General features: G+C 36.4%; 1 protein-coding gene across 1 annotated transcript; it reads right to left on the bottom strand.

The window, feature by feature from the left end:
* Positions 1–2,510: 2,510 nt before the first annotated feature.
* LOC107553796 (alpha-actinin-3-like) lies at positions 2,511–13,180 on the bottom strand. Its single transcript, XM_016236100.1, has 12 exons — positions 12,939–13,180; positions 12,547–12,694; positions 11,079–11,229; positions 9,302–9,410; positions 8,998–9,138; positions 8,597–8,779; positions 8,353–8,487; positions 7,011–7,190; positions 6,135–6,281; positions 5,997–6,062; positions 4,921–5,079; positions 2,511–2,825 (listed from the first exon to the last, which is right to left on the bottom strand). The coding sequence occupies exons 1-12, from the start codon at positions 13,107–13,109 to the stop codon at positions 2,667–2,669; spliced, it is 1,749 nt and encodes a 582-aa protein (XP_016091586.1). The 5' UTR covers positions 13,110–13,180; the 3' UTR covers positions 2,511–2,666.
* Between the last annotated feature and the right edge of the window lie 65 nt (positions 13,181–13,245).

Below are 13,245 nucleotides of genomic sequence, written 5' to 3'. Positions count from 1 at the left end.
ACACACAAACGACACATACAGAAAGAGCCGATTGAGACTTTTTATTCTGGGTTTCTCGGTTTAACTTTTAATACTCTGTGTTTGAAAGCGAATGAGGATAATGGAGAAGCATACAGAGAGGTGATCACAACGAGGCGATCTGAAAGGTCAGTGAAATAGCCTACTTTTACCCAGAAATCACATCATGATGGATAATAATCAACAAACAACATCTGTAACTGAAATTATTTAAATATCGCCAATAGAAACTAGACCATATCGTTAAATAACATCAAGGCCTGCCTGAGGATGAAGGTATCACCCTTACGAAAATCAACCATGGTTTTACTACCTATAAAACCAAAAAAAAACAGGGTTACTTAAACCATGGGAACCACAAATTAACCATGGTTTTGCTACACTAACCATAGTTTAACCATGGTATTTGTAGTAAAACTATGGTTATACAAATGGTAATCAATATGCCAAAAAACCATGGTTACTACACTTTTACTGTAGTAAAACCATGTTAATTTTCGTAAGGGCAGAACCTTCTGCCTCCTTCCAAAACTTCCAGAACATTCATAAACTTCTCTTTAAAAGAACCAGATACCTCGATCTCTTTACGACACTACTCTCAAAGGAATAGTTCCCCTAAAACAAAAATTGTCATCGTTTACTCGCGTTCAAAACCAGAATGTCGATAACTATAAAAAGTCTTAATAATCGTTCTACGAGGAAGTTCCAAGCACAAATATAACGATAACTTTTTCAGAACGATTTAAACATTGACAGCCAATCAGAATCCACCCAGCGAAATCGCGCGGGCTTTTAAAGCGGCAGAAGACATAGCGGAAGCGCGCGCTTATAATAAACAGACCGTTATTGTCTGTTGGTGTGGACGCGGATATAGTTATCGTTCTTGGTGTGAACCGGCCTTAGACTCATATTAGGGTCTGTTTTTCACAATGTCTTAAAAACACCCAGGAGTCGTAGAGACTTCTTGACAGACCCTGGTCATCTTCTGCTCTAGACATGCAGAATATCATAGGTTTGAAACGACATGAGGGTGAGTAAATGATGACAGAACTTTATTTTTGAGTGAACCGTCCCTTTAAATTCCAGGTGTGCGAACATAACAAAACTCTTACAACACTGTCTTGTATGTACCTGGTCTTTAAAGTCGGTTTTAAGGCAAACCTGGTTTTCCTCGTTCAGCTCTTTGACTAGCAGAAACCTTTCCGGTCAGTACAACACATACACTCTGCCATTACATCTTTGAATTCATTTACTGGCTTTGGTTGATAATTTTGGCACAAACTCTCCAAATAAAATGAAAACAGATAATGAATTTGCCTCTGAACAGTGAAGACATACATCATAAGCGATATTAAGGGGTAAACATGACAACATAACATACAGATATACACAAATTCTGTGTGAAGACTATTTAGTTGTTCTCACAGTTTCATATTAAGAAGACAATGGACAGCAGTAGTGCTTTTGGGAATCTTAAAATAAAGGATATTAATGTCTGTAGAATAAACGCAGCATGCATCTTCACAAGCGCTCTTTAGCATCAACAAACACATTTTAATATATATATTTTAGCATGTTGGAAGGTTTTATTTGGCACAGTGCCAAATAGCACACGTGCTAAAGTCAACATGAAACTGTGTTTATAACCCATTTTACTTTTACATTGTGACTGCAGCTATTTGACTTATTTCTGACCTAGATTACATCATCTGAAAACGAAAGTTGTTTCAGAGGCGGAGCAAGTTATTATATTTCAATGAAAGATCATAAAGATATTCTTTGGCATAACATGCACTGGTGAATCATTCACAACAACATGTATTAGGAACATAAATAGGGTTGATTTAATTCCATGTTGACTTCAGACTCATCATATGAGATGCATATAGGAGGGTTTGACATCCAAATTGGAAATAATTTGAGTGACAGCGAGATTAACCCCCCCCACCACCCCATTACACGTCCTTAACAGAGTGGATGTAAAACAAATATGATGTTAAAGCTAGCAGACAGAAAAACAGAGAGGGGAAACGAGGGATATTGCTAACTCCCTCGCAAACAAACACATTTTAATATATATATTTTAGCATGTTGGAAGGTTTTATTTGGCACAGTGCCAAATAGCACACGTGCTAAAGTCAACATGAAACTGTGTTTATAACCCATTTTACTTTTACATTGTGACTGCAGCTATTTGACTTATTTCTGACCTAGATTACATCATCTGAAAACGAAAGTTGTTTCAGAGGCGGAGCAAGTTATTATATTTCAATGAAAGATCATAAAGATATTCTTTGGCATAACATGCACTGGTGAATCATTCACAACAACATGTATTAGGAACATAAATAGGGTTGATTTAATTCCATGTTGACTTCAGACTCATCATATGAGAAGCATATAGGAGGGTTTGACATCCAAATTGGAAATAATTTGAGTGACAGCGAGATTAACCCCCCCCACCACCACCCCATTACACGTCCTTAACAGAGTGGATGTAAAACAAATATGATGTTAAAGCTAGCAGACAGAAAAACAGAGAGGGGAAACGAGGGATATTGCTAACTCCCTCGCAAATCTAAAGCTACATTTGGGGGCTTGGAGAAAATGAGAGGAAAGAAAGAGAACAAGACAGATATTCAGAGCGTTTATAAATCGCTCTCTCCGTAAAGGGCACTGGAGAAGGAGATGTAATCCAGGGCTCCAGGGGACGCATCGGGGCCGGCGTACTTGGTCATGCGGCAGATGCAGTACTCGGCCTGCTCGGGTGGGAGTTCACGACGAAGCTCCTCCACAGTGATATAGGACTGAAAGACAAGAAGAGACACTTTTACACCAACTCTCACTGTTTTGTTTTGTTCAGTACTAAAATTGGTACTAAAAACATGTACAAATAAACATTGTGAATAATTAATTCTGAATCCTCCCTGAAGTGTTCAGACACTATGGCAAGCCATTTAAACATTTAATCCTTGAAACATACTATTTTCATGTTACTTGTGCATATTTTTTTTAGCTGCTAGTATCCATTCCATTAGGCAATAGTACTTATTCATTAACTACTAGTGCTTATTCTTTAGGTACTTTTTTTTCATTCATTTGATACTAGTACCTATTAAATAGACACTAGTACTTATTTGTTAGATACCGTATTGACCCGAATATAAGACGACCCTGATTATAAGACAACCCCCCTTTTTCCAGATGTACCTTTTGGAAAACGGCTTTTTAAAAACCAAATCTTGTTTTTTTCTCAGTAAAACACATTTTGTCTTCAATTATTTTCATATCGCATATTTTTCCTATTTTAATTTTTGTTTTGAAAGTATGGTAAAAACTGGTAAAATGTACCAACAATCACATTTAAAAAATATACACTTTTTGATATACCATTAAAAAAACAAAACAGGTAGCCCATCTGAATTAGGACATTTAGGCTATCCGTCTAATAGTAGCCTACCAAAATCTTATTAACAGTAGAAGATAAATCTTACTGTAGTCTTCAAACCGGGGGGTCTTACGTTTTAAAATCACAAAGGGAGTTTGGTCCCATCAGGCTAACGTGACAGTCACGACTCATGCAGCTGTAAGGTTTTCTTTTTCTTTAGTTTTTACTCGCGATCTTTACAACACGCATTACATTACGTATTTCATGGCACACTTGTTTTATGCGTATTTGGCGCCACCTATTGTTGTGGGTGTATTATTGACAAGTTAAAGTCTAGACCCTGAATATAAGACAACCGCGTTTTTTTAGATGTATTTCCAAGAAAAAACATAGTCTTATATTCGGGTCAATACGGTACTAGTGCTTATTAGATACTAGAACTTATTCATTAGATACTAGTACCTATTTCAGTAGTGATTAGTAACTATTCTGTTGTTACTAGTAACACTTAAAATTTTTGCCATTGACTTCTATGGGGATTAGTCATTCACATATCAACTATTCAGTTTGACCAGTATCTATTCCATTTGTGACTAGTACACAAATAAATGTCTTATTTATTAGTAGCTATTTATTAGGCACTAGTACTTGTTTTAGATACAAGTACCTATTATTAGATACTAGTGCTTATTTATTAGATACTTGTACCTATTAAATAGATAATGCTACTTATTATTAAATACTAGTACTTAATGATTAGCTACTAGTACTTATTCCAGATGTTACTGGTAAGATTTTTTATTTTATTTTACTAAGTACTACTATCTAATGAAAATAAATATTATTTAATAAATAAGTACATGTATCTGATGAATGCTTACTATTAATTAAAAAAAAAAAAGATACTAGTCGCTATTGGAATACATACTACTCAGAACTGAATTGTTGGTATCTCAATGACCGATCCCCATAGAATTCAATGGCAAAAATGTAAAATTTGTTACTAGTAACAGTCGAATAATTACTAGTCTCTGTTGAAATAAGTGCTAGTATCTATTAAATAAGAATTAGTATCTAATTAATGTACAAGTATCTTTAAAAAAGTTACTAGTGCCTAAAGGATAAGCACTAGTAGCTAATGAATAAGTACTAGTACCTAATGGAACAGTAGCAAAAAAAAATAAAAAATCAATCAGTACTAGTAGCATGAAAATAGATATTAGTATGTTTTAAGGATTAAATATTAAACAGCTTTCAATATTAGTACTAGTAACTAAAACATAAGAACTAGTATCTAGTACTAGTCTCTTTTAAAATGTACTAGTACCTAAAGGATAAGCAGTAGTAGCTAATGAATAAGTACTAGAACCTAATGGAATAGATACTAGAAGCTAAAAAAATCAGTACTAATCACATAAAATATATATAGTACATTTAAAGGATTAAATGTTAGATTGGCCTGCCATACAGACACAAATGGATTAAAGAGAAGCAACACTGGATCTTGATCTCACCTTGTCGGAGGCCAGGATCTTGAAGGAGGCCATGACCTGTTCAGCAGTGTCTGTTTCAGCGGTCTCGCGTGTCATGAAGTCGATGAAGGCCTGGAAGGTCACCACCCCCGTGTTGTTGGGGTCCACCAGGGTCATGATGCGGGCGAACTCCACCTCACCCTGACAGAAACGACCAATCAGGTTCAAGATACACATTTAATTCTGTGCTTATTGGTGTCCAGCAAAGCACCTAGTGAGATTGAAATTAATCCTGGTAGATCTTGGCAAAATATAAATGATTCATTATGAGGTTTGCTGCAAAAATTATGCTTCATTAAAAAGAATTAAGCCTTTTAAAAAGATGCCAAATTAACAATTAAAAAAATTCGCTTTCGGCTAACAAAATATTCAACTGTGTGATAGGCCTACCTTTATTTTGGACATTTTTTATGTTGAATCATGTTTCCAAATAATATGACACAAAAATGTATTTATACTGTTGACAAAGTATTTGAGATTTAAAAAAATACACTACAGTTAAAATGTTTGGGGTCATTACGATTTTTTAAAGAAATTACTATTTTTATTCTGCAAAGATTTATTATATTGTTCAAAACTGACTTTAAGAAGACATTTTTAACGGTACAAAAATTTAAATTTCAAATAAATGCTGTTTTTCCTATTCATCAAGAAATCTCGAAGTAAATGTATCACATTTTCCACAAATATATGAGGCAGCATACAACTGTTTTCAATATTGATAAGTTTCTCAAGCAGCAAATCAGCATATCAGAATGATTTCTGAAGGATCATGTGACACTGAAGACTGGAGTAATGATGCTGAAAATTCAGCTTTGATCACAAGAATAAATTACAGTTTACAATACATTCAAATAGAAAACACTTATTTGAAATTGTAATAATATTTAACTATTTTTACTGTATTTTTGATAAAATAAATGCAGCTATAGTGAACGATCCCAAATTTATGAACTGCATGTGCCATGTAGTTTGGTAAGGATGAAGGATTTTGACACAGTGCACTTGTAGCATTGATTTAGATGGTTGTTAGTGGGCGGAGTTTTCTCGTCACTCACCAGATCGTAACCCATAGAGATCAGACATGCGCGGAAATCGTCGGGGTCCATCATGCCGTTTCTCTTCTGCAAGTTAAAAACAATAATGAGTCCCCTTGCATACGGTCACACATGAGTGTGGATGAGCATCTCACTGACCCTGTCGAAGTGGTTGAAGGAGGCTCTGAACTCGTTGAGTTGCTCCTGGCTGATGCCCTTGGCGTCGCGGGTCAGGATCTGGTTCTCCACCTCGTTGATGGTGCGAGCGATGGTGGTGAGCAGCTGCTCCCAGCCCACACGGACGTGCTGGAGGAGGGAATGACGGATGATGCCAGAAACAGTGCCATCTTGAATTGTTGCAGGCTCTTGAACATTCATCATTCCTCTCATAACACTTAAGTGTTCTGTGTGTAATGTGGATTTGTTATGCAAGCTCTGTTTAATTGTTTTAATTTTGGTAAAGGCATTATACAAATATTATTATTATTAAACTAAATATTATTATAAACACTGTCATTAAAATATATAGGGGAGGCCAGGTTTATCATTAATGAATTGTAAAAAAAAAAATAAAAAAAGTAAATTACCTTTCGTTTGTTTGCTGTTTGCAGATTTTTTTTCTTTGTGATTCATAATAGTTTTTCTATTTAAATTTAGCTCAAATGTATTTAAAAAATGAACAGAAAATTTAAAACATTAAATACATACATGTTTTGACTTTTTTTACCTTAGTTTTTATATTTTATATAAAATACAGGGTTACTGTGTGTTTTAAATGAACTTTAAAAGTGCTTTTATTTTGTATTATTTTTATTTTAGCTATATTAGCTATATTTTAAATAAAGGCATTCATCTTGAATTCAATAAAACGGTAGGTTCCCATTGTGACAACTTACCCCGCTATAGGACCAATATGTGTTTTAAATGATCTTTTAAAAAGCCCCCATAACACAAAACAAAATTTTGCACTAGCAATGATGTGATCCTTCTGAAAATGAAGCCTGTGTTTGTAACATTCATCCTCTGTATGAATACCTCCATGGTGTAGTTAGTGTGTTTGTTGTCGAAGACGAGCGCCTCCTGAATGAGCTGGTGATCTCCCTCCAGTTTGTCAATGTTGGATTTGTAGTTGATGATGTTCTGCTCGTACTGCTTCAGATTATTCATCTGTTCCTCCAGAGAGCCGGTGATATCCACCGACACGTGACCGATCTCCTAATAACAGCAAACCGAGAGAGAATAGGTGAACAAATGTACATTAGAAGAGAAAGAACAGACATCTGTAAAGAAAAAATGAAATCACAAATAAGTCAAGAAAATGTCCCAGAACAACTAAACTAAATTCTATTATGGCTGTCGAGATTAAAGTGAAATAAAACAAATAATAATAATAAAAATGACAAAAATACCAAAATGTTGACTAAAATTAAAATGAAAACTGAAAATATAAAAATAATTCTAAATAAAGTGAAATAAAAAAAAAAGCTAATAAAAATGACAAAAACACAGCAAAATGTCCAAAACTAAGAAAAATTAAAATGAAAAATATGGTCACAACTTGAAAATTGTGTTTTTGGAAATTAATGGGGGCTAAAGTGCAACCAAAATGATCAAAAATGCCCCCCAAATTCAAGATAAAGGAGCAAAAAATGCCCCAGCAGAACTAAACTAAATCAAATCTATTATGGCTATTCAGATTAAAGAAAGAGAAAGAACAGACATCTGTAAAGAAAAAATGAAATCACAAATAAGTCAAGAAAATGTCCCAGAACAACTAAACTAAATCTATTATGGCTGTCGAGATTAAAGTGAAATAAAACAAATAATAATAATAAAAATGACAAAAATACCAAAATGTTGACTAAAATTAAAATGAAAACTGAAAATATAAAAATAATTCTAAATAAAGTGAAATAAAAAAAAAAGCTAATAAAAATGACAAAAACACAGCAAAATGTCCAAAACTAAGAAAAATTAAAATGAAAAATATGGTCACAACTTGAAAATTGTGTTTTTGGAAATTAATGGGGGCTAAAGTGCAACCAAAATGATCAAAAATGCCCCCCAAATTCAAGATAAAGGAGCAAAAAATGCCCCAGCAGAACTAAACTAAATCAAATCTATTATGGCTATTCAGATTAAAGTAAAATGTAAAATGAATGAAAAGTGTCCATTCGTGGCATGTTGCATCAGATTTCTTCATTTACTGCATATGAATTTGCAAAACAAATCAGTTGATTGAAAAGAAGAGTGGATGTTTGGGAGAGCGCGTTTGATTATTGCTTTTAGTAACTTCCCAACACTAATACCAATGTAACTTCCTTAAATCTGGTTCTTCACCCCCAACATCTCATGGTTTCGTGTTGAATAAGCTCACCTCCATCTTGGTCTGAATCCAGGGTCCGATGATGTTGGCCTGAGCGGCGAACGAGCGCCTCAGCCTCTCATTGGCCTGTTGCCTGGCAACCTCCTCCTGCAGCATCTGGTCTCTATGGGGAACCAGCTGCTTCACCTGCAGGGGGCGACAGATCAGAAACACACAACTGAGTCTCTTTATGTGTCCAGAAGTGAAGTAAATGACTAGCCATGAGCTTTGGACTGTGTTTGTACTCCGTACTCACAGCCTCCCATTTGTTGGTGATGTCCTGTGGGCTGAGGACCGTGTACGGATTGACTCCGACCAGCTTGATGCCGTAGGTCTGAGCGATCTTTGTGATCTCGTTCTGGATGCCCATGATGGCTATGCGCTCCTTATCGGCTTCTGGCAGGGTGGCCTTGTACTGGTCGTGAGCTGTTATCAGACTCTGAAAGACAAATGGAGATTAACAACATTACAGGTGGAGTTAAAGGGGTACTATTATTCTTTTTCACTTTTTTCCACCTTTAGTTAGTGTGTAATGTTGCTGTTTGAGCGAGAGAAAGGACAACTTGAAATCGCATCATATGACCCCTTTAAGCGTATGTATTTAAATATTTGAAATATATTTTAAATAATTTTTGCATAAAGCTTCACACTGCTGACCTGGATTTCCTCAATGCTGTGCACGATGAACATGTCCTGCAGATCCTCCATGGCCCCATCCATCCAGTTGTTGAAGGGCGCCGCCCTCTTGGCGAACTCCAGGTACAGCTGATCAATCGTCTCCCAAAGTTTTTCTACACGCTGCAGGATGAAAGAGCAAAATCAGCTCGAACCAGTTACAAATAATGTACTTTTCTACAAATACTAGGGCTGGTTTTCCAGATGCACCTTTATAGTGGGCATCTAATATTTGGCTTCACACTGTAGCATGAGTTTGTTTGGAGTGTGTAAAATGTTTGTGCACCTCTAGAGCGTCTCTTCTCTTCTGGGTCAGGGTTCCCAGGTTGTCCCACTGGTCACAGATGCCCTGGCAGCGGGTGTTCACTGAAGCAGCATCATGATAGTCTAGCTCACTAGACAGAGAGTCAAACACATCTGAACACCTTGTATGGAGTTCCTGCATAAAGCCTGTTGTTTTAAATGTTGAACCCCATGAAAATGCCCAGGTTTTCACTCCAAAACCAAAAGAAGTATACCTCACAATCTCAGAAATAAAGGTACAAAAGCTGTCACTGAGACAGTACCCTTTCAAAAGGTACACCACTGTACCATATTTACCCCTAAAGGGTGCATATAAGTACCGTAAAGGTACATATTAATTCCTAAAAGGTACACATTTGAAAAGGCACCACCCTAGTGACAGCTTTTGTACCTTTTTTCTTAAGAATACTATATGTAGTAGGTATACTAATATGCATGTAGCAAAGGTATAAGTGCACTATTTCAATACTTCTTGAGACTAAATTGTCCCACCTTTTTAGTTCATAAAAGAATACTTTTAAGTGTTCCAGTAGTGAACTTTAACCAGAAGTAAAATCAGTTCATAATGTGTACTATACTACAAGTGAACTTATATTATTTACTGTAATGCCGAGTTCACACTGCACGATTTTAGCCCGATTTTTCACTCGCCGACAGGTTTTGCGAAATCGCCGACAAATGCCTGAAATCGGAGGCAAATCGGTGCTCATTCACGCGAGTGACAGTCACGCAGTGTGAATGATCAAAGACGCAATCTGAGGGAATCGCCGACGTGTCGCCGACGCCCGCAAAATATTTGGCATGCTAAATATCTGGAGCTGTCGGCGATTCACAATCACGCTGTGTGCAATAAATTCTGACTGAAAAACACATCGGCGATGGCAAAGTTATGCAGTGTGTAACCTCCTGTCGCCGATCCATCGTGCAATGTGAACACAGCAGCAACTGAATGCTACCTCAGATAGTCATGCAGTGTGAAAACCACGGTGACCCGACGACTTTGAAAATCGTGCAGTGTGAACGCGGCATTATTTTTTACTAGTTTTAAACTTCTAGCCCACGGTTTAGTTTATGAACGTACACTGAAGTATACTGTCAGTAAACTACTAGTTTAGTTGTTGTATTACACTTGTAAGTAAACACAAGCCAAGTATATTTAGAATACTTAATTATACTTTAAGTATATCTCAAAATCAAAAGATTATGTATAAGTAGGCCAAGTAAACATAGACTTATAAGCTAAGTATACTTCAGTATAATTTTGCTAAGGATATCTCTAATGAATACTTTAAAAACAGATTGCAAGTATGCTCATTTTTAATGTTTAAAAAAAGTATACATATAGCACACTTGAATAAACGTTTTATTTTGCATGAAGAATACGAGGACAGTTTATGACCATTTTGTGGTTTTATTTTTCTGACAATTAAGCATATTTTCAGTGAAATTCTCAGTTACGACAATGAAACATTTTACTTTTGAGTTTCTTTTTTGGGTAACGACAGTTACTCACAATGCTGATTCCTATTCCTGTATTTCAGTGTTATGTATTGTATACTTTAATTTAATTTTTTTTATATTTATTAATTTTTACAAATTATTTTTGCATAATGGAAATGAGAATTAATTACAATGAAAATCACGTCAAAATAGAAAAAAAACTGGCTTTTTTTGTTTTTATACAAAATATGTTTTTTGATTTTGCATTGAAATATGAGGTTCGGTGAGGTTCCCCCATTAAAACGTTCTGTGTTACTTACTTCAGCTCTTGAGCGATGGCTGCGATCTGCTCCACTCGGTCCTGGTGGGCAGCCAGGTCGCTCTCAAACGCCTCGTGCTTCCTCATCAGAGCCCTGATCTCCATCAGAGAGGCCGTCTCATAGTCCTTCTGAGACAGCAGGTGCTCCTTTCCTGCAAACAGAGGCGTCAAATCACAAATGCAAGAATGGTCGCGCGCTCTGAAATGATTATAGCATAGAGATGTATGAAGCTCAGCTCACACAGAGAGTCGATTTCAAACCAAGCAGCTTTCTGTTGGTTGGTTTTCTGTTGGATCCGTGCAATTTTGCAGTAAAACTCACCTACTCACTAGTCCACTTTAACAGCCTCTTGCAAACTTTCCATCTTGTAGATTTTAATTACAGATTGAAAAGTTGTTGGAAGCTTAGTGTTGGTGATGCTGTCATGTGACCGTGGTGCACTTCGTTTATAGCCTAACTTAAGATTCTTAATTCTGTTGATTGTTCTTAGGCTTCAAAGTTCATTTGTGAAGATCTTGATGCACAAAACATCTAAGAATTGTAAACTTTTGTTGCGATATCTTTCGCACTCACATGAAATTCCAAATCACATGGATTCCAATTAAAATTACTGGACTTCGCCTAAAAAAATGGCCAAACAATGATAAATGTGACCGCACCTTATGGCAGACTGGTGTCAAGAGCTCAGAGTTTAACCTTTATATGAAAACAGTGGTGTATGCAATATAAAAATCACACATATTTGTGACCCTGGACCACAAAACCAGTCATAAGTGTCATAATTTTTCAAAATTGAGATTTATACATCATCTGAAAGCTGAATAAATAAGCTTTCCATTGACTTAATGGTTTGTTAGGATAGGATAATATTTGGCCGAGATACAACTATTTGAAAATCTGGAATCTGAGGGTGCAAAAAAATCTAAATATTGAGAAAATCATCTTTAAAGTTGTCCAAATGAAGTTCTTAGCAATGAATATTACTAATCAAAAATTAAGTTTTGATATATTTACAGTAGGAAATTTACTAAATATCTTCATGGAACATGATCTTTACTTAATAGCCTAATGATTTTTGGCATGAAAGAAAAATCGATAATTTTGACCCATACAATGTATTGTTGGCTATTGCTACAAATATACCCCAGCGACTTGAGACCGCTTTTGTGCTCCAGGGTCACATTTTATTGTACAATAGTAGATGTTTAACCAATGTCTGATTTTTTTGTAAAGTTCCTAAAAGTGTGAAATGAACCAGTATTTTTGGGAATAGGAATGCTAACGCATAGCTTTCTCCAGGTATTGTAGACATTGTATGTTTATGTATCACACATTTTATTGTACAATAGTAGATGTTTAACCAGCGACTGACTCTTAAAAGTGTAAAATGATCATGCATTTTTGGGAATGGGAATGCTAATGCATTATGCATTATGTTTAAACTCTTGTGTAAACTAAGCATGGTTACCTGTGGTCCAGGACTCATGCAGGGAGCATTTCTGCTTGAACTTCTCCGCCAGATGATCAAGTCTCTCCAGACGACGGATCTCGGTGAGGAGCCATTCCTCATAACCCTTCTCTACCTGCTCTAGACCTTTCCATGCATTAGCAATATCCTACAAACAAACAGAGTTTCTCAGTGAGCTTCAAATCGCAACATAATCAATTAGTCAAATCAAAATCAATTGATCTGATTGGCTGAATTTCTAGAAGTGGGATTGGCTGTCAAGTTACAAGTAGTTTTCTACCAGACTGCTGGTTAGGAAGACTTAGGAACAGTATGCAGAAGATGCTTTTTGAAAGGGTCAGAACAGCCAGACGAAAAAAATAAAACTTTTCAGATGGTTTTGCGTGACTTACCGACACCATCTTCCCCTCGGAGGGCATGAAGGCCGGGCGGTTGCTCAGGCGGAGTTTGGTCTGCAGGGTGTTGAAGTTGATCTCCAGCTGGCATTTCTCCTGAACGCGTGGAGGCTTGTGGATGCGCCTGTAGTCGCGGAAATCCTCCAGCTTCTGCTGCATGGCACGCATGGTCTGCTCCGCCACGCGGTTCTCCAGCCATGGGATGGTGCGACGGATCCACTCCAACAACTACAGAGAGATGGAGGAGTTAGAGACATGAGACAATGTAGGTCTTAGAGGGAACAGGATTAGGGCTCTTACAAAA

This window comes from Sinocyclocheilus grahami, unplaced genomic scaffold, assembly GCF_001515645.1.
Source record: "Sinocyclocheilus grahami isolate Dianchi unplaced genomic scaffold, SAMN03320097.WGS_v1.1 scaffold481.1, whole genome shotgun sequence".
Classification (NCBI taxonomy): domain Eukaryota; kingdom Metazoa; phylum Chordata; class Actinopteri; order Cypriniformes; family Cyprinidae; genus Sinocyclocheilus; species Sinocyclocheilus grahami.
Note: the sequence above shows the minus strand (reverse complement) of the source record. Positions and strands in the feature narration are given on the sequence as shown.